This window comes from Phaseolus vulgaris, chromosome 3 (genome assembly GCF_000499845.2).
Source record: "Phaseolus vulgaris cultivar G19833 chromosome 3, P. vulgaris v2.0, whole genome shotgun sequence".
Lineage (NCBI taxonomy): Eukaryota > Viridiplantae > Streptophyta > Magnoliopsida > Fabales > Fabaceae > Phaseolus > Phaseolus vulgaris.
This window is the reverse complement of record NC_023757.2, coordinates 50344532-50364696: the sequence shown is the minus strand read 5'-3', so window position 1 is coordinate 50364696 and position 20165 is coordinate 50344532. Positions and strand designations below refer to the sequence as shown.

At 32.4% G+C, this 20165-nt stretch overlaps 4 protein-coding genes and 1 non-coding gene across 5 annotated transcripts; 2 read left to right on the top strand and 3 right to left on the bottom strand.

Annotated features, from left to right (window-relative positions):
- The first annotated feature begins 1210 nt into the window (after nt 1–1210).
- On the top strand, nt 1211–6187 carry LOC137808489 (cell cycle checkpoint protein RAD17). The gene is made up of 12 exons (XM_068609626.1): nt 1211–1635; nt 1762–1819; nt 2511–2596; nt 2680–2727; nt 3171–3227; nt 3465–3567; nt 3818–4128; nt 4215–4569; nt 4711–4830; nt 4954–5143; nt 5275–5332; nt 5658–6187. The coding sequence occupies exons 1-12, from the start codon at nt 1432–1434 to the stop codon at nt 5895–5897; spliced, it is 1830 nt and encodes a 609-aa protein (XP_068465727.1). The 5' UTR covers nt 1211–1431; the 3' UTR covers nt 5898–6187.
- Nucleotides 6188–7357: 1170 nt separating this feature from the next.
- Nucleotides 7358–9670, bottom strand: LOC137808482 (protein POLLENLESS 3-LIKE 2). The gene is made up of 4 exons (XM_068609618.1): nt 9278–9670; nt 8943–9155; nt 8642–8797; nt 7358–8537 (listed from the first exon to the last, which is right to left on the bottom strand). The coding sequence occupies exons 1-4, from the start codon at nt 9443–9445 to the stop codon at nt 7608–7610; spliced, it is 1467 nt and encodes a 488-aa protein (XP_068465719.1). The 5' UTR covers nt 9446–9670; the 3' UTR covers nt 7358–7607.
- A 1436-nt stretch (nt 9671–11106) lies between these two features.
- LOC137808488 (uncharacterized) lies at nt 11107–13564 on the bottom strand. The gene is made up of 3 exons (XM_068609625.1): nt 13330–13564; nt 11640–11753; nt 11107–11534 (listed from the first exon to the last, which is right to left on the bottom strand). Exons 1-3 carry the CDS (start codon nt 13354–13356, stop codon nt 11403–11405), a joined length of 273 nt encoding a protein of 90 aa, XP_068465726.1. The 5' UTR covers nt 13357–13564; the 3' UTR covers nt 11107–11402.
- TRNAI-AAU (transfer RNA isoleucine (anticodon AAU)) lies at nt 13492–13565 on the top strand. The gene has a single exon. It is a non-coding gene; the product is annotated as a tRNA-Ile (tRNA).
- A 2499-nt stretch (nt 13566–16064) lies between these two features.
- Nucleotides 16065–19215, bottom strand: LOC137808487 (proteasome subunit alpha type-7). Its single transcript, XM_068609624.1, has 3 exons — nt 18915–19215; nt 18376–18790; nt 16065–16482 (listed from the first exon to the last, which is right to left on the bottom strand). Exons 1-3 carry the CDS (start codon nt 19085–19087, stop codon nt 16321–16323), a joined length of 750 nt encoding a protein of 249 aa, XP_068465725.1. The 5' UTR covers nt 19088–19215; the 3' UTR covers nt 16065–16320.
- Nucleotides 19216–20165: the final 950 nt, after the last annotated feature.

Below are 20165 nucleotides of genomic sequence, written 5' to 3'. Positions count from 1 at the left end.
AATAATAATAATAATAATAATAATATTATTTTGCATATAAAAGCATATCATTCAGAAAAATTACAAAATAAATAGTTATTTGTAACCAAAGAGAAACAATAAATATTATGATTAAAAAATATATTAAAGTATGTATATTTTTATCTTAAATAAGGTAAAAGATAAAATAAATTACAAATATTATATGAATTAATTATAACTATTAAATAAAATTTAATGAAGTCATGCAACTAATTCAACAAATATAATCATAAGATTGATGAATAAAATAAATAAATAAAAAATAAAATACTATAGTCTTGTTGGCTTACCTTAGTTATTGCTCACTTTAGTTATTGCATATTCCTCTTAATTTTCGTACAATTTTTTTTTACTCTTCTACATTACCTATCAATTTTTCTTTCATTGCACACTTCCATCAGATTTAACTTGTTATTTTTAACTTTCATTTACATTGCAATTTGGTTTTGCTCACTCTATTTTGTTATGGATATATGAGTTTCTTAGAGTTTAATAATGATTTTTACTTTTAAATAATTGATCATATAATATTTTAGTAAAATAATAAAATATTTAAATTAGTTAGAAATAACATAACATAACACATTATGTTTGAAAATATTGTAACAAAACTTTTTGAAATGTCACAAAAGCAATTTCAAACAAGAGACTTAAATCCAAGGAAAAAATGTAAAAGATTATTAAAAATCAAAATCTGATACCTAATGGAGAAATAATAAAAATTTTAGAACTTAAAATATTTTATGTTTTAGAAAAATTAAATATGTTAGATAAATAAATAAAAAATAATTTGGCTTATATTATACATATAACTTGATAACTGTTAAAATAATAAATTTTTTACTCTCCATTTAATCTTAATTTTTTTCCCCTTCAAACCTATAAAATTGGTTTTTATGATTTATGTGTTGAACAAAATCTTAAATGCTCTTTCCATGTAATCCATAATAATATTATAATGCAAGCATGTCTCACCTAAACCATTCTAAAATTAAATAAAATAAATGTTATTTATATTTCTTAAAATAAATATTATTTTAAAAAGACAAGAATATTTTTTACAAGAACTAAGACAAAAATTTATACATTTTTCAGGAATTAAAATAATGATTTCAATTTTTACAAAATTATTTTGTTATAAATTTTTCTAAACTTAAAAGTATTTAATGGTAAACTGAGAGAAAGAAGAGAAAAAGAAAAGAGAAAACGCGCGTAGTTCCTTCCTTCTTCCATTTTCGTATTTTGCGCTCCAAAAGAAAACCCTTCATTACCATGTTCGGGTTTTCGATTTCGATTCACGGCCACTTTCAGTGGGTTTCATTTTACGAATCTCACTGAGAACTGAGCCACTGATTTATCTCTTGTTGCAAAAAATCGTAAAAGAAAAAAAGGGGATAATAGGGTTTTCTCATGGCAAAGAGAAACTGCTTCGTGATTCTGTCATCGGAAGATGAAGACGATACTTCTAACGCTCCTTCGTTGAGTTCGAGCCGCAGCTATACGAAGACGAATTCGAAGTCGAAGTCGAAGTCGAGGTCCACCTCAACATCCTCTCGGGGAAGGAAGAAGCCACGTGTTTCGCATTCTCGCTCTCACCTCTCCAAACTGCACGAGGTATCAGTTTTTCACTTTCTGTGTTTATTATTTACATTGTGTTACTTAACTTTTACTAATCAGTGTGAAGACTGAGAGAGTTTGCATTTTTTTTAATGTGTGTTATTTGATGATTCTTTTTTGCAGATAGATTTATTTGGAGATGACTTCAATGAAGTGTTTACTGGGTCAAAGGTATCTGCTGGTATGCTGTTGCTGTGTTTACAACTTTTTTTAATTTTTTTTTATTGTAAATTTGTTATTTGTTTGCTTCAACGTGATGCTAATGGAATCTGCTCCTCTTAAGTGAGGCGTTCAATTTAGAAAGTAGAGTAAACTAACTTAGTCAGTGCATAACAAATCATGAATGTGTTAGAATATTAACTGTTCTTCTTCTCGTCAACTACTGAGATTACTAATTTTACGCTTGCTCACTTTAGATAAGCTAAATCTGATGAGATTACTATCCAATATGCATGCTTACATTAAAGTGAGGTGGTTGCACTTTAGAGAGTAAAGTGCATTTATGATCCTTGGATTGAAAAGCAATAGTTGAACAGGTCTTTAGTTTGTTTACATATATATTTGCATTTTATCACAATATCAACCAGTTATTTTTCTAACTGACAGTTAAAACTTCATCTTATTCTCTAAAGTGTGCTCCTTATTTTGAAGGATGCAAGTTGTAGTATCACACTGGTTCCTTTTCAATATTGATACTAATACATTGACTTTGTTAGAATGGTGAAGCTTTATTAAACCGACTGCCTGAGTTATCAACTTCACTTACACAGAACAAAAATCTTCAATTTTCACCTTTTCTCCCGATTGTTGGGCCTTCTGGATCTTTTTCTTTTCTTCTCTAATATGTTGCAAGTGCTATATGGACACAACAGGTACTCAAAGGAGCTTTGCGAAGGATTTATGGGTTGATAAATACAAGCCCAATTCACTGGAAGAGCTTGCTGTTCACAAGAAAAAGGTCAAGAATCTGATTCCTAAGTTCTTGATTTTGGCAGTGATGTGAATATCATCCCATTTTCTCCATTTTTGTGGTATTTGCAGGTTGAAGATGTTAAGACGTGGTTTGAAGAGAGGTTGAAACCTTCGAAGGTAAATCTAGGAGTAGAGCTGTAAGATTATAATTAAGTTTATTGACTTATGACTGTTCTCTTGTTTTTCACGCACTAGAATGTTTAGCTTCATAGAGATTGTTATTCTTGTAAACGTGCAAAACAAGTTTTTAGAATGTGGTAATGATAAATTAATGTTGAATTGTCAATATTTTTAGAATGTTTAAAAGTTTGACCTGGTATAAAAATAGAACCTCGTCATCTTTTGGTTGTTGGTTGGTTGTTTTGAGTCTTCTAAATTCTTCCTCATACGTATATAATTCCAGATTTTACATTTCTATGAAACTTTCTTATCATGTACTTGGTTATACTCCAAGTTACTATAAATTGTCCTCTCTGAACTTTATTTATGCATTTTATTGATTTTATTATATTCATATTGTGAGTTCCTTTTTCTTTGTTTTCTTTATGGCAAATTTACAGGGTGTCTACAATAATAATGTTCTCCTCGTCAGTGGTCAGGCTGGAGTTGGAAAATCTGTATGTAGCTCTACCATCCTCATTTAGCCTCTCTCGCATACTGGCCCAGCCACTCAGGACAATTTGGAAATGTTAATTTTTGGAGCTTCAGGCTTCTATAGCTTGGTGTTAAAATCTTCTCTTTTATCTATTACTAAATAGCACTTCACTTTACATTGATACAAATAACCTTATTTTAATGTATTTTGATAGAAATACCACGTAGTTATTTAAGCATTTCTTCTTTTCATTATGTAGGCTGCTATTCATGTAATTGCATCTCATCTGGGAGCAGTAGTTTATGGGTGGAACACACCTACACCTGTAATTTGGCAGGAGCATCTCTATAATTCTGGCACAGGTGGGTTCAGCAACTATGTTTTGATGAGCTAGTACGAGAAAATCATGATTTTAATTCACTTTAGCCTCTCGTTAAACATCTATTTTTTTCAGTGAAATGATTAGTATCCTTGAGGATGTATTGTTAAATTACAATGTGCTTTGAGTTTACATTCCAATGGGAGAAGACGGGCTATTTGTGACTTACTGCTTGTGTTGTGACCTTTTTTTTCTGACTTTTTTTTCCTTTTTAATTTTCTGATTCACTGTAGGGACTCAATACACATCCAAGTTAGATGAATTTGAAAGTTTCGTTGAGAGAGTACGAAAATATGGATTATTGCTAACTTCCTATACTGGGGAGTCAAAGCCTCCCATCATACTTTTAATAGACGATCTTCCCATGACTAATGGGAAGTCTGCTTTTGGAAGACTTAAAAATTGCTTGCAATTTTTGGTGAAATCAACTCAGATACCCACAGCAATATTGTTAACTGACTATGGAAATGCTGACTCAGTAGATTATAATGCTCGTTGCCTGGAAGAACTGAAGCTATCTCTAGAGAGTTCTGGGGCTTGTAAGGTTACATCCTTGAAGAATTATCTTCTGGTTTTTAATGCATGTTATAAGACAATATATATGTTAGACTTAGTTTGGGAAGCTTTCAGGTTGCTTTCAATCCAATTACAGCAAATTCTATGAAGAAAATTCTTTTTAGAATATGCCAAGTGGAGCAGTGCGATGTGACTGCTGAGTATGTTGATCTAATAGCAAAAACAAGTGGAGGTGACATCAGACATGCAATCACTTCTTTACAGTTTTTCTGCCTGAAACCAAATCTAGTGCATTCTTTGGCCTCATCTACTTGCTCTCATGGTCCATTGAAAGAGGAAAGTAATAAACCTGTTAGATCAGATTATGGATATTCATTGCACTTTGGCAGAGATGAAGCATTATCTCTATTTCACGCTTTGGGGAAATTTTTGCATAATAAAAGGGAGACTGGAGTTGCAACAGAATATGGTGTGTAATTCAGCAAAATTTGAATTCCATATTTTCTGTCTTGTACTTGAGGAAGCAGCAATATAACTAGGCAAAGTTAAATACTTGATATCTATATGTTACATCTTTTAACTAGTAGATTTTCTTTTGTGGTTGATCAAGATGGATTTCTTATTCGAGAAAGACTTTCAAGATTACCATTAAAAATGGATGTCCCTGAGAAGATTCTTGGTCAAGCCCATGTGCAACCTGGTTCAGTTGCTGATTTTCTGCATGAAAATGGTATTTCCTTCCTTTATGCTAGTGTGACATTCTTCGTAAAAATTGAAAACATATTTCTAAAATGAAAATGACATCTTTCTTTAATGCTCTAACCAGATTCTAATTCATGCTAATTTCTTGCAGTTCTGGATTTTTTGGATGATGAGGCAATAGATGACGCATGGACTCTGTCTTCATATCTAGGTGATGCTGACATTCTTCTTACTAAACAACGGGGTAGTTATAACGAGGCAGAGGGTGTTTTACAGTCAGCTGCTGCATCCATAGCTGTTCGTGGGGTGCTATTTGGAAATTCTAATCCACTATCCTCCAGGTTATCACTTGTTTACGAATCTTTTTTTCATATAAACGTACTTCGTCTGATGTTTCAAAAAATTCCATTTCCGACTTCTGTGTAACAAAACTTTATGTTTCTGTTATATTTAAATGTGTTTGCTTGTACAGGTGGCATGCAGTTCGGCGACCAAGGCTCTGGCAAGTTGAGAAAGCATCATTATACAAGGTAAACGCATTATGGCTCCTCTATATGTTATATTTTCTTATCCCGCATTTTTTCAATTATCTATTTGATATAGGTAATTTGGATTTTGAAATTTATCACATTTATATAGTAGTTACCTTGGGAAAGAAAAAAGGACTCCGGAGAGCATGAATGGAATATAGTACCTTCGAGTATTTTTTTATAAACGTTATTTTTGTGCTATTTACTATTTGTCTACATTATTTGATGTTGATTTCTCACTAGAAGATTCAAATGTTTCATGTTCTAGATTTTTGTTTCTCGCCACTCATGGAATTTGACATCTGTTTATGGTCTTACATTGCAGAATGAGGTGGATAGGCTCAGAATCCCTGCCTGTAAACGGTTTAGTTCTTATCATATGTCAATTATGGCCACTGAGTACATGCCCATGCTTAAATTGCTCGGAAATAGAGCATGTGGTGGATATGATGGACCGAGTCAGGAATCATTACGGAACTTGGAAATGGAAGACTTTGATTTCGACAAAATGGATTTAGATGAACAATCTAGGGGCATTTCCGATGATGACATAGAAGATTGGTAGGGATGCGATGTGTAATATATGTGGTTGTTCAGCTTGCAATCTTACTTTAATGCATAGTGTTAACAGCTTCTCAAACCATTCTTCCCTACTATTGATTGAGGGATAAAGCATTGCACAGGAAACAACAATCTTGAGTTCTGATGCGCGATCACAAGCCCGAATTGGTACTATCAAGCTTTGATGGGGAGTGAAGGGTTTCTGAAAACAAATTCTTAGTGAGAAAGAGCTGTTGTAAATATCTACTTTTGTTACTTTAAAATATTAATGTTAACGCTCGCAAACTTAATATATACCGAATTAGTAGCTACTCATGAAGCAGGAACATGGAATTGAAGTTGTTGAAAATGGTGCTTACAGATTATAAACAGTTCAAGGGGATCTTTTAATATGAGAATTGTTTTGGATATTGAATCACCTACATCAATGGTAACTTATCTCTACAAAAGAGTTAGAAAAATAATTAACATGCTTGTCAACACACAAGCATGTGGTCAATGTGCAATGATGACACTATGGAGCAGTGCAAAAGTGAAAGATACATCCTATGATGGAAGCTAGAAAGAAGAAAATAATTCCTCTTAGGATTTTAGTAATATAAGCATTAGTAACACCTCAAACACGTAGGTGAGAATGAAAAAGGATAGGTTTCTTAAATTTCATTTGATTCCTAACTTTTCAAATAATGATAATGAAAGTGATAACAATTGATTCCTAACTTTTCACAAACTTTGGATTTAAGCTTACAATTGAGAGATTTGGGGATACCAAAATACTGAAAAATAGAAGAATGAAGAATCCCAGCATCACTCCAAAAACTCACTGTTTTGTCCATTACTAATAATCCATTTTGAATTATGAAAAACAAAATCATAAATTATTATTTTATTTTTTTCTAAGATTAACCGCACCAAACCTATCATCATCCTTGTGAGAACATAAAGTGCAGCCTCGTGAGACTAATGCACTGTTGTCCTCTTTCTTTTTGAAAAAAATTCATACTTTTCTCATAGGAGTACATTACAAATTTTTCTTTAAATAAAGATTTAATGGTTGAATATGATTTTTTTTATTTCTCTGTAAATATAATTTTTCTTCCTTTTTAATATAATTTAACACTTTATTATTCTATAATAGTAGATAGTTATAAACCCTAATCCTATAATAGTAGATAGTTAAGGATGTTTTTTAAGGAAATGAAGATGTTTTTTATAAAGAAACGAAGATGTTTTTTATTTTATAAATTTTACCAAATAAAGATAAATACTTTTGTCTCACATTAGTAGTGTTTTTAATTAATTACATGTTCAGAATTTTTTGTTTTTAATTATAATTAATTAGTGGAGGAGAGATTAGGTGTTACAAGTATTCTAACTATTTTCTTTTATAACCATCTTCTTATTATAAACATTCTAAAATTAGTGGATAGTTGAGGGCACAAATAAACGACATAAAAATTAACCTTAAGAATGAAAAACTGATATCAATTTATTATGTCAATGATGTGCCTCATTTACAAGGCAATATAACAAATAAACCGATAGTAACAAATAATAATAATGCCATGCCCAAAAAGCATGAAAGCTACTCCTATTTCCTTCTACAGAAGATGGATGATGAAGTTAAACAACAAGTGGAGAGCAAGATCATCTCCAACCTGAAAACACTGTCACTATGTTATTCATTATTCATTAGATTAAAAATTGGTTTGCTTCAGGCTCTTGGACTCAGAGATAGTGTGATGTCCTTAAAAACCTTAAGCCTCTTGTCATTATTCCTCTGCAAGATTCTGCTTGTCTCATTGGCTTTATGATCATTGGAGGGTCCCAAAATTGCAGCAAGAATGGCCTCTTCAAAGTCATCATCATCAGGTAACAAATCTGTTAACTTGTTCTTCTCACCATCATCCTCTGATGAGAGCCTTCTTGTTTTGTTCTCTGGCACTGCCACTCCTAATTCCACATGCAACTTGTTGTTGCTGTCCCTCACATCACTAACTACTCTCATGGACCCTGCAGCATTTCCAGACCTTGTTCTCTTAAGGGTCTCAGAATGGTTCTCAAATGGTTCTCTCAACACAGATTTTGTTGCATAAAACGGAGGAGCTGCAACATTGAGTGAGTTCCCCAACATGGCAATGATTTGTTTGTTGGTAGCGGTAGAGGTAGCCTTAGACGGGGGCAATGTTGTGTGATTTTTGGCCATTATGTTGGAACTGATGTTCTCATCAGCAAAATCTTCATGATTTCTTGCTGAATTTGTTGCTGCTGACAAGGTTGTGTGGTGGTCCTTGCAAGGCTGGGGTTGCCATATTGATGAAGAACCCAAAAAGGCCTCAAAGAGTCTGCTTTGTTCAATCCTATCAACTCCCTTGTTCATCATCTCGGATTCAAGGTCCTTCAGCATCTGCTGTGCCCTTTCATAGGCTTTCAAATGAGAATCTGAGCCTCTAGGGCCATCCATAACTGCAGGCTTTACCCTGTACAGTGTCTCTTTTGCCTCACCAATTCTTCCTTGCTTCATCAAACAAATGCCTAGATTGCACATCTTATTGTTGTCAGGAGCTATAGACAGTGCCCTGCGATATGCCTCTTCTGCTTCAATGTAGTTGTTCTGCTGCATCAGCGCCCATCCCAAGTTTCCCTACATAAAACAAGTCCAATTCAGTATAGAGACCACAGAAAAGAGGAAAAACTATGAAAGTGAGTTAAAATTCTCTTTCCATGTGTTATTTATTCTATTCTTACCAGCAATCTCGTAGCTTCTTGCTCCACAGAGACTTGGAACTTCTTCCCTTGAGATCTTGCAGTCTTTGTACGCTTACCATTGAATGCCAACCCTTGTTGAATTAAGTACAACTTGTGCTTCAAGAGGGCTATTTGATCATCAAGTCTTCCACACCTCTGTTAAAACAAATGATTTTTTTTCAGTATCGATAGTCATATAAGTATTACAAGTATAGACCAGTTAGATCACAAATATAATAAGATGCAATCAAAAGCTTTTACAACAAAACAACATAAAAATTAGTCAGTGAAGAAGACCTACCTTGTAAAGATCCAAGAGGATGTTATCAAGAGATTCTTGGGCTTGATCTGAACATCTACTACGAAGAGATTTAATGGCTTCAATGGCTTCTCCAGCCCGATTTTGCTGCTTCATGACAATAGCCATGTCTTTCAAAGCACTGTCCACTCTATCTCCAGCATTAATGGCTGCCCAAAACAGTGGAATTGCTTTCTCCGGATCCTTATCCACCAACTGAACAACACACCAAAGAAAAACACCATTAATTCAACACTTAGAACAAAACAAAAAAGTCCCAAAGGGCATGGAAGGACATTGTACATTGCAACACACAAACAAATGACAAAAAAGGTTACCTGAACGTTTTTTGCTCTGACATAAGGAGTGTCACCAACTGGGACTTTGTGAGTGACATGGAAGGACTCAGAGCGAGTTCTGAGAACTGCTCCAAGAGGCTTCGCAGGAGAAGAAGGTGCAGATTTGGAGGGTCTGAAACCCGGAGGAACATTCCACATGTCTTGCATTGTGATGAAGTGAGAAATGATAATAGAACGTTAAAACTGTGTGGATCCGATGCTTCTTCTGCAAGAGAAGAACAAAGGGACAGTGCTTCGAAAGAGTAAGGAGAAGCTACGGCAAAAGGGAAGACGAATGAAGGAAAGAAGTGAAGGATGTGCTTTGGAGAAGACTGAGACCGTTTTAAATTTATGAAAAAAAGAGCCGTTGGAAGGGTGAGATAAGTAGCCGTTACTTAGGATGAAATTGGGTTTTTCTATTTATAACTTCATTTCCTTTGTTTTAAACTAATTCATATACCAGTTGTAAAAAAAAAAAATACTCCATAAATGTCCTCTGTATAAAACAGGATCAGATTTTAAGTAATTTTGATCCTAATTTTTCAGAATTTTTTTATTTTTATGAAGAAAAATATGGAGACCAAACTTAACTAACAACTACTCAGTTGTCTGTATTTCTGCCCATGTATACATACATACACAAGGAAATACAAACCAAAACCTGTACCAAACTGTACAGTTATATATATATATATATATATATATATATATATATATATATATATATGATTTCAACTTTACATTAATATTTAATTACGAAACAGACATGTAATGAGGTATACTCACTAAGTTAGGAGGGCTAATAAAAAGTATTATTAATAAAATTCTTTTATTTTTTTATTTTAAATAAATTTTATAATGCAATATATTTCACATGTGGAATTTGTAATAAATCACAATAATTCATAACAATATACTCATTTATCTAGTTTATAAATACTCATTAACTTCCTAACAAAGAAACACTTTTATATATTTATTTTATTTATATTTATATTTGCATTAAAGTCATATGTAAATATGCTAATAAGTTTAATAAAAAAAATTATGACTATTTATTTATTTAATTTTATATCAAATTTGTGATTTCTAAAAAACTGTAGCTTTTTATATTTTATAAAAAAATTAATAAAAAAGTATACCTTTTATATATTATTAATACATAATAATTAAATCATTCATTTTTTATCTATAATTTCTATATTATAAACTTTAATTTTCATTGAAGTTTTAATTAATATGTTATTTTAAACAAAGAAAGAAAACAAATATAACTTCATTAAAAATATAAAAAAAAGGAACATCACTTATTAAAAATATAAACACTTATTTAAAAACTAGTTTTTATTTATTTATTTAAAAACTAATTTAAAGATAAGTGTCATTTGTCAAAAGAATAAATAAACTAATCTATTTTAAAACTAAAATAGGTATAAATATTGTTTGTCATGATTTGGGTAGAAAAAACTTTTCATATACCATTCACAGATGCACATTTTTAAAAGATATAATTTTACTGAATCATTTCTCTAAAACTGCATTTGTGGTGAACTTGTTGGTTGGGGATTAAAACAAATTGGACATTCATGCTACACTCAGGCAATTCAGTGAAAAGCTATCTAAACCATTTTTCTCTTTTCTTTATAAATAACCATTTAAAGTACTTGATTATTATATATATATATATATATATATATATATATATATATTAAACTACAGCAGAAGCTTGCTTATTATCTTCTGTCTGAAATAAAATTCACTTCTTTTAAATAAATGATTTGGAGAATATGGAATATGAAAGCATATAAGTTTAACAAGATGAGCTTACATTGAGTGAAGACATGCATCTACTTATTTATACATATTTTGGTACAAAGATACATACTAAGGTAAGTAGAATCACTTAAAAGGATAAGACTAAACAAACTAAATTTAAATCATATTACAGCAAATTTGAAATTGAAATGACTGAACTTGATAATCTAACACCAATCTATGACCCATTGCATAGATGGTATTTATAAGCATAATTTTCTACATGTATACCATCACAATCATAATATGTAGGAGAAGAGAGAGTTTTAATCTAAACACAACATGCCACACAGCCCAACCAAAAACATGGTCATAGTGCACGGAAACTGTCTCCTCTGTCGAGTCTTGCTGTTCCTGTGCTTGATGATTCACCCATTGGATCAGGAGATGCTGCATTCTGTGGTGATTCCCTATTTAAAGAAGAAGGCATGCCCGATATCTCCTGAAAAATGTTGTGATGCCCATAAAAGGTTGTATAAAAAACATGGATATACATGGTGCCACAAAGAATCATCAAAATACCAATAACAAAAATATGTTCTTCTACCTTCATCAAATGAAGTCTCAAATTAAATGGTCGAATCTTGCATCCAATACATGCCAGCGCAAATCTTGAATAATGAAACAACACATCAGCAGAAGCTTGCTTATTATCTTCTGTCTGAAATAAAATTAACTTCTTTCAAATAAATGATTTGGAGAATATGAGTATATACAAAATCCTACGTAGTAAAGTTAATGGACAAATCTAAAGTCCCATGTGAAGAAGGAAACAAAATAGTGTTTTGTCCAAATCAGTAAATTGCAGACAACATTTGAATTTACTGTCAATGTTAAAACAAGGAATATTGTATGATTGCCAATGTCAATGTTAAAACAAGGATATTGTATGAAATGCAAAATCAAACCACTTCCCTTACAGTGTCTCCAGTGACCTTCTTTGTTTGATTGCACTGTGCTTGCATCCAAACCACCTTTACCACTTTTCTGTTTTCTTTTTCTCAATAGGTGTCACAGCAAATCTCCTTATTTACAGTACTTTCATATCTTGTTTTTTCTAGTGGTCACACATCAATCTTAAAATACACATTTAATGCTACTCCTACTTTTTTCTCTTGTTCCTTTAAAGCCCAAATCTACACCATAGAGAATAGTACTATGATGAAACTACACCATTAATCCTCCAATGTGCCAAAAAAGATAGTTTCGCATGACAAATAGAAATCAATGTACACAATAAAACTCCAAAGAACCATATATATCAAAATCCTCACTTGATGGCTAGGTCAGTTTACTGTCCTGCCTTCATATATGTTCAAATTGGGAGAGTCAGTTAAGACAATGGGAGTACCATCCGGCAAATACAAACTCCAATCAGTAACAGTCACTGAACTGCAGACAAGTCTCAGAGTGACCATTGCGTGTAGTTATAGACAAGGGTGTATGGATTTCTTCACATGTCATAGAATCATCAAAACCATAGCTTTATCAAATGAGAAAGCAATGCAAATCTTAATCAGACAAACCAGACAAAGACTGACCTCAATCTGTCTTTTAACAGGGAGCATCACTGATTTTAAAAAATGCAAAACCTTTGAAAATAACACCCACTAGTGAAGTTGATCTAGGCTAGCTTAAGATACAACGGTATAATAACCTGAGTTGAATCCATAATCTTAATATCATGGAATTCAAATAAAACCCTATCAGACACATGATGCTGCTTCAGATGGAAGCTCTTATAGATACTTTTGAAAATTCTAATTGTTTCTGAATGGGATTTTACCCAGTGAAAACATAACAGGATTTGTTAATGGTACCTCCTCGCTAAAAAGCACCAACATAAATTATCAAAGCAAAATAGCAAAATCCTCAAGTAGTGATGATTTATCTGTGAGAAAATAGACGAAAGCTACAAATTTAGGTCATAAATCAACAGAATCTGGTCCAAGTAGAGACTTTCCAAGCAGATTTCAACATTTAACAGAGATGTAACCGAAGCTAAACGGTACCACGGTACAGGAACAACAAACAAATGAAAACAACAATACTAAAAAGAACCAAACTTGGTAACACCAACAAGTTGTTTTGAACATTGAAAGATGACTCTTTACAGATTGTTTTGAAAGGGTTTGAAAATTGGGAGAAAAATACATTGGGAAGTTGATGATAAAGAAAGTTGAGAGCAGAAAAAAGAAAAAAGAAAGAAGGAAGCTTTATTGGAGAAAGAAAAGTACCTCGTTATCTTCTTTGGTTTCTTTCATGGTGTAGGTCAATCTCACGAAGTTCCCGATCCTCCCTTCTCGCGAGTTTGATTGAAGGTATCGAGAATGTGAAACCTTTGTGCTGTGTACGAAACATCTTATAAATACATATTTAGATTAATATGAAACATGGATGGCTCATTAGCTCAGTTGGTTAGAGCGTCGTGCTAATAACGCGAAGGTCGCAGGTTCGAGACCTGCATGGGCCAAATGATTTTGTTTTTTTGACAGAATTTGTACTAAATGTTATGGATCGCAACTTCCTTCTACTATAAAGATTAATATAAGTTTTGTTTATTTGATGTTTTTGTTGAAATTATATAAAGTGTGGTAGATAAGGGTTTTCAATTTTGTTTTACCTTTTTTATCCATATTTTTTATTTTTGTTGTCATTGTTGTTAATGGAATGGAGTAGAGTAGGTTTATCATTTTTTTATTAAGTTGAACATGGTGGTTCTGGATGTGGTGAGTTTACTCCTTAGGTTTTAGGGTTTTAATATGAGAGGTAGTTTTATTTTATAGGAATGTCATTTACAAATGAAATTTACCCTATGATATTAGGTAAATAACTCGTCACTTAATCGTAAAAAAATAAGTTCATGTGATATATGAAATGATGATTAGTTAATGAAATTATCTTGAAGTTGTTGATTTTGTAAAGAATTTAAAATTCAAGGATGTTTATAAGGTTAAATTGTTGTGGAAAGGGATGAACAAAAAATTTGATAACCTTACGAAAAATTATCTTGTCTAATTTTGTTACAAGAAAAATTTGTAAAGTTGAGATATATGTCTAGAATGATATTGGTGGTGTTCTCAAATAAGTTTTATTAGCACAAACAAAACAACACTTAATTTGGAACAAAGGCATGTGAATGAGGATGATGATTGGAAGCAATTAACAATGTCCATTTTAATGACATTGAGGAAGGAATAAACTTACACATAATGATTATTTTTAATTTAAGGTTTAAGGTTGTTGTTGCAGGACAATCAGAATAAAAATGTCCCGAAAAAGAAAAAAAAAAGTTATAACTCAAATAACAATAACTAAAATAAGTTGAAGTCAATGTTTGATGAGGATAGAAAAAAAAAGAGATATTGAATTGGATCTTAATGATTCAATGTTTAAGTAGAATTTTTTTTATTAATGAGCTACATTCTAATTTTGATGCACATAATATATTGTGATCCAATATTGCAAGAAAGTTATTTAAAGATGAGTACGTGTAAAAAGTTGAAATGGTCAATTGACATTAAGTTTTTATCACTTGAATAATTTAAAGATATCATTTTAAATCATTATGTTCTAAATGGTAAGGAAGTGGATTTCATAAAAAATGATAAAATAAGAGTATAAGTGAATGTAAGAAGAGTTTTCGTTTAGAAATACTAGTCACTATGGTTGGAGGAAAACATTCTTTTGCTTCAAAGACTTGTGTGCCAATCACACATGTCTAAGAGTGTTTGAGAACAAAAAGGCAATAACAAAATGGATAACAAAAGTTCTTATTTCAAATTAAATGAAAATGAAAATTTAAAATCAAATTAAATTAAAATATCAGTGACAAATTATTGTTGCCTGAAATATTGCACTAAAAATGGTAGAAGGTTACCCTACCAATTAGTATTCTCAATTGTAGAGTTACAATGTTGAATTGAAGAGAGTCAATAATCAAAACACTTGTAAAATTCAGCACTAGAGCCTAATTTGAACCTAAGAATTGGTTTCTTTGGCAAATTGAAAAGGAAGGTTTATTATTAAATGTAGACCTTTCATTTGCATTATCGATTGTTATATGAAAACCAAATATGGAAACAAAAGTTTAGTTGTTGTACGTAGGAATTCAAATGACCAATATTTTTCTAATGACAATAACACTAATATAGACTGAAACTAAAGAAATTTGGAGCTAGTTTTTGCATAACCTACTTGAAGATATTGGTGACATGAGATTTACAAGAAAATACCGTGCACTTCAAAAAGATAGTCAATTATATTCATTTTAATAATTCTATTTTTTTTATAATAAATTACGTAAATTAAAGTAAACAAAATAATATATTAAACATTAAATTATTTTAAAATTTTATTTTACAAAATAATTTTTAAATATACCAATATAAAAAAATTATTGTACTATATTAATCAAATCATTTTCAATCTTTTCATTTAATTTTTTTTTCTTAATCCAAAGAATCTTACTTTTTACACTTCTCTTTAAATCAATTATTAAAACACAAATACCATCATTCAAGAGAGAAATTTTAGGGTTTTAAGATACCAAATTGCATTAAATTAAAAAAAAAAAAGTGTACGTATAATAAAAAATTTAAAAACATGCGTCCCTGCGCCATATAATGGAATTACAATATATCTATCTATCAATTATGTGCATGGATTTTATATAGACTAAATTAATAGGACAAAATTTAGGAAACATTTTTAATATATGTCGCACTTTACAAGAATAAAAAACGCAATTTACTCCTCTTTTTTTTATTATATATCAATTAATCTGATAACACCACTAATTCCATTTCACGTCATTAAAATTTCTTCTAGAGATGGAAAGGCATTTCTTTTTTTTACACAATGGACATATCCCCTAAATATAAAGCTCCAGTTCTTGCTAATGAAAGTGTTTGTGCATGATGGTGTATCAATCACCCAACTCAATTTGAACTTGAATAATAATGGCATGCAATTAATTTGACCAATACTATATTATACGGCAATGCCCAAAAACAGTAAATCATTCAATTTTAAGTTAGGCCAACATCTAGCAAGAACAATTCACGAGTTAAAGAAAAGTAACATAAACCACGTCTCTTTAGAAAGGGTATTCTTTGCAGCCTCAACAACCCCGTTTCTCTGTTTCAATCTTAGACACAATGGCATCAATTTTAGCTTCAGTGAGTACAGCCACAACCTACCAAGAACACTGCTCACTAAACAGAAAATCATGTCTCCTTCGGAGGGGCTTTCTTCGCAGCCTCAGCAGCTGCTTTCTCCACTTCGATCTCAGCAACGATGGCATCAATTTCAGCTTCCTCCAGTTGACGCAGACCATGCTCCTTTGTCATCACAGCAACTTCTATATTCTTCCCTCCACTCTCAACAACCTAATCACATACGATGTCAAATAAAAATCACAAGTACATAAAATCATGTTCCAAATGTATAACAAACTATTAACAGATTGATCTATTTCAGAGATTGATTGTACAGGCCAATATACAACGACCAGATTTATCAGTTTGCTCTCACAATATTTGAGGTATTCAAAACATTATCAAAAGTATTAGTGTGGATATCATGTTACGCAGCCCAAAATTTTGCATTTTTAGTGACAAAAGACACAACGTACATAAAGGCTTTGAATGCAAACAAGTCATGTATGTACAGATGTACATTTACTTCAACAATAGTGAATATTTTCAAATCAAAAGAACCAGTCTGCAGCACTGCAAATGTCAGTCTTCAATGGGATAATATTGCCCCCAAGATATTTTTCCTTTCCCAAGTATGCAAAGCACAAACCCAAAAATAGGACTAGTTAAAGAGTTCTGAGCCTAGGGCATAAAAAATACAAAAAGTATAAACAACATTGAAATCCCAAGAAAAACATTTTTCCATCTTAAATAAAATTAACTAGGTAAGTGCTCATTGAAGTAAAATATATGGTTAAACCATTAGCCAATCTTACAACATTGTTAGCCATTTGTTTGGTTTATTTTTCCCAAGCAATAAATATTTAACCATAAATATCTAAATTATAATTCTTTTCAGAACAAAAAGGGAAAATTATGTGCCAAGGATTGTGAAATAAGCAAAATAAGCTTCACTTTAAATTTCCCATCTATAAATAATCTAACTAGCACATAATAGTGTCCTAAATTTTTTTATTTATCTCTGTAAAGATGAAGTTCGCTAGCATGTATGCAAAATAAATTCATAAAGGGGAAGAAAAAGTACATCTTAATTAAGTACCCAAAAATATCCTCATCCCTTCCAACTGTCTAGCCCAGCTCTCATCTTTTATTTTATACTCATTTTTTTCACATGAAGAGCTTTTCAACCAAGTGAACCAGAAGTACCACATAAATGTATTGCATAGTTTTAGTTTGGCTATTACTACATACAATTACACAAAATCACATAGACTTCAAAGGTCATTGTTATACATCGATACAAAAAATGTGAAAGATCTAAACAATTAGATTAAATATCCGAGAAGCTATCGTGACAGTCTACAAAACTGTTATTTTGATAAATTAAAATAAATCTGATGGTTAAAGTTGAGGTTGAATGTATGTTTATTTGCATAAAGTATAGAATAATGTACCAGATAGCTTACAGACATGTATCAACAAAATCTAGGTAAGAACGAGTCACATGCTAAAAATGGTTTATGTTTACAACTGTAAGACGTTAATAATTGCATAAGGTTTGTGTTTTGATCTTACAGAAAGATAAATATTCCAAAAGAATAGTACTATATATGTGTGACATAGCAAGTTCTATAACTATATTAACCATTGTTTGTTAGAAAGAAAATGGGTCTACATCAAGAATAAAAAAGAGACAAAATCTATGTATCAACATGGGTACTTTAGGTCAGTCTAATCTAGTGAAACTGCCCAATCTATTATAAGGCATATCAAACTCTAGACAATTAGGTAGCTTATACAGATTTTGTGCTCAATCTATTATAAGGCATATCAAATTCAAGACAATTAGGTAGCTTATATAGATTTTGTGCTATGTTCGGTACATTTTAAAAACTCTTAAGTTTTGAATCCACTAAAAAGGTGTAGAAGCAATGAGAACACATCAGAGTAAACCATTCCAATCCATTTTGTCTTCCCATCAAACTCTACCTTAAAGTTCTTCCCAAGCCATAAAAAACGTTAAAAGGCAGAGCATACAAAATGCAAGGCAAGAGTTTCTAGATAAACAATAAAACCGGGTAGGGAGGTATTCATTCACAAACAAAAAACCAAAACGAAACTCACTTCAAGCAATGCACGAATAGCCAATTTCACAGTCTCCTGCCCAGAGGTCTCCTTGTAATTCTTCTCCAGAAACTCCCGAATCGAATTCGAGTTACGGCCGGTCGCGTTCGCCTTCCACGCGGAAAACGTGCCAGAAGGGTCCGTTTGGTACAGTGAGGGCGAGCCAGTGTAGGGATCAAACCCAACAATGAGGGTGGAAAGCCCAAAGGGGCGCACACCACCACTCTGCGTGTACTTCTGCTGAAGCCCCGCAATGTAACGGGTGATATATTCAACGGTAACGGGATCCTCAACGGTGAGCCTGTGACTCTGACACTCCACACGTGCCCGGTTTATGAGCACACGTGCGTCGGCCTTTAGTCCCGCGCAGGCAAGCGCAATGTGATCATCAAGATTCACAATCTTCCTCACCGTCCTGCGAAACGACAGAGAGTCAATTAGGGAGTAAGCTAAGTCTAGTTTGAAACGGCGTCGTTGTGTAGATGATCCCTAATCGAAGGGAAAGGGATCTGAAAAAAAAGTGGGAATTGGAAGGGAACCTGGAGTCTTGGAGTTTCGCGGTGGATTTCTTCTCGACTCCGAGGACGACGTTGTCGGTGCCTCGGACGCCGACGGCGGCGTTACCTTTGCGGACGGCTTCGAGGGCGTACTCGACCTGGAAGAGGTGGCCGTCGGGGGAGAAGACGGTGATTGCTCGATCGTACCTGGCCATTGTGCTGTGCTTTGTGTTTGGTACTTTGTTTTACTTCTGAGTTGGGATTGCTACCTCTCTCTGTGCTCCTCTATTCAAGCTTTTTCGCTTCGCTGAATAGAGTGAAGAAGAAGAAAACCACGATGCTGCAGCTGCTTAGGCAACAAGTAGAGTAGTAACGTGTTGGGCTCACATTGGGCCTACCCATCCAACCACTACTTTACTACTCCCACCACGGTTTTCCTAAGTCACCATCCATTATTTTAATCAACTTTTTTCTACCACACTACTTTTTATCATACACAATATCCTATTCATACTTCAATGATATTGATTCTCATTGTTGAGACTTCTTAATATATGATTAACCAATATTAATCCATAGCAAGTAAGTGCAATAATACATTGTGTAAAAACTAAAATAGTACAAATAAAATCAAACCAAACGTAAAATAATACAATTTGTTTATACTCGTTCTACAAAACTAAAATCAAAATAAAGATTCACAACATATTGGAGATCTCACATCGACTAAAAATTAGAGTCTTTCACTTATATATAAGTGGGTGCAAACCTCAACCTCATGAACCGGTTTTATGGAGTTGACTTAGACTTAAAATCCACTTCTTAATATGGTATAAGAACATTGCAAACCTCAACCTCATAAGCCCATTTTATGAGGTTGAGTTAGACTTAAAGTCCACTTCTTAATACAGCATCACATATTTAGTATGCGTTCAATATCTTAGTCAAACATGAGACACTGGAAATTGATCCTCATTAAGTCCAATAAGAAATTCTCAATTCCTAAATAAACATTTAAAACATATACTTACGTAATTATTACAAATCATTCTTATAATGAATTAATGTAGTATCGATATCGTTCCTAATATTTATATTTGTATCAATATCGAACACTGATAGTGTAAAATGTTTTTATATAATCATTTGATAAGAAATTTTCATGTATAGTAAATTTACTAACTTTTACAATCACTACCTGAAAAGTCATATCAACTATCCTTTTTTTAGCGATTTAGTGTTTACACTATTTTGCGCATTGAAGTTCAACTCAAACTATAACAACATTTTCAA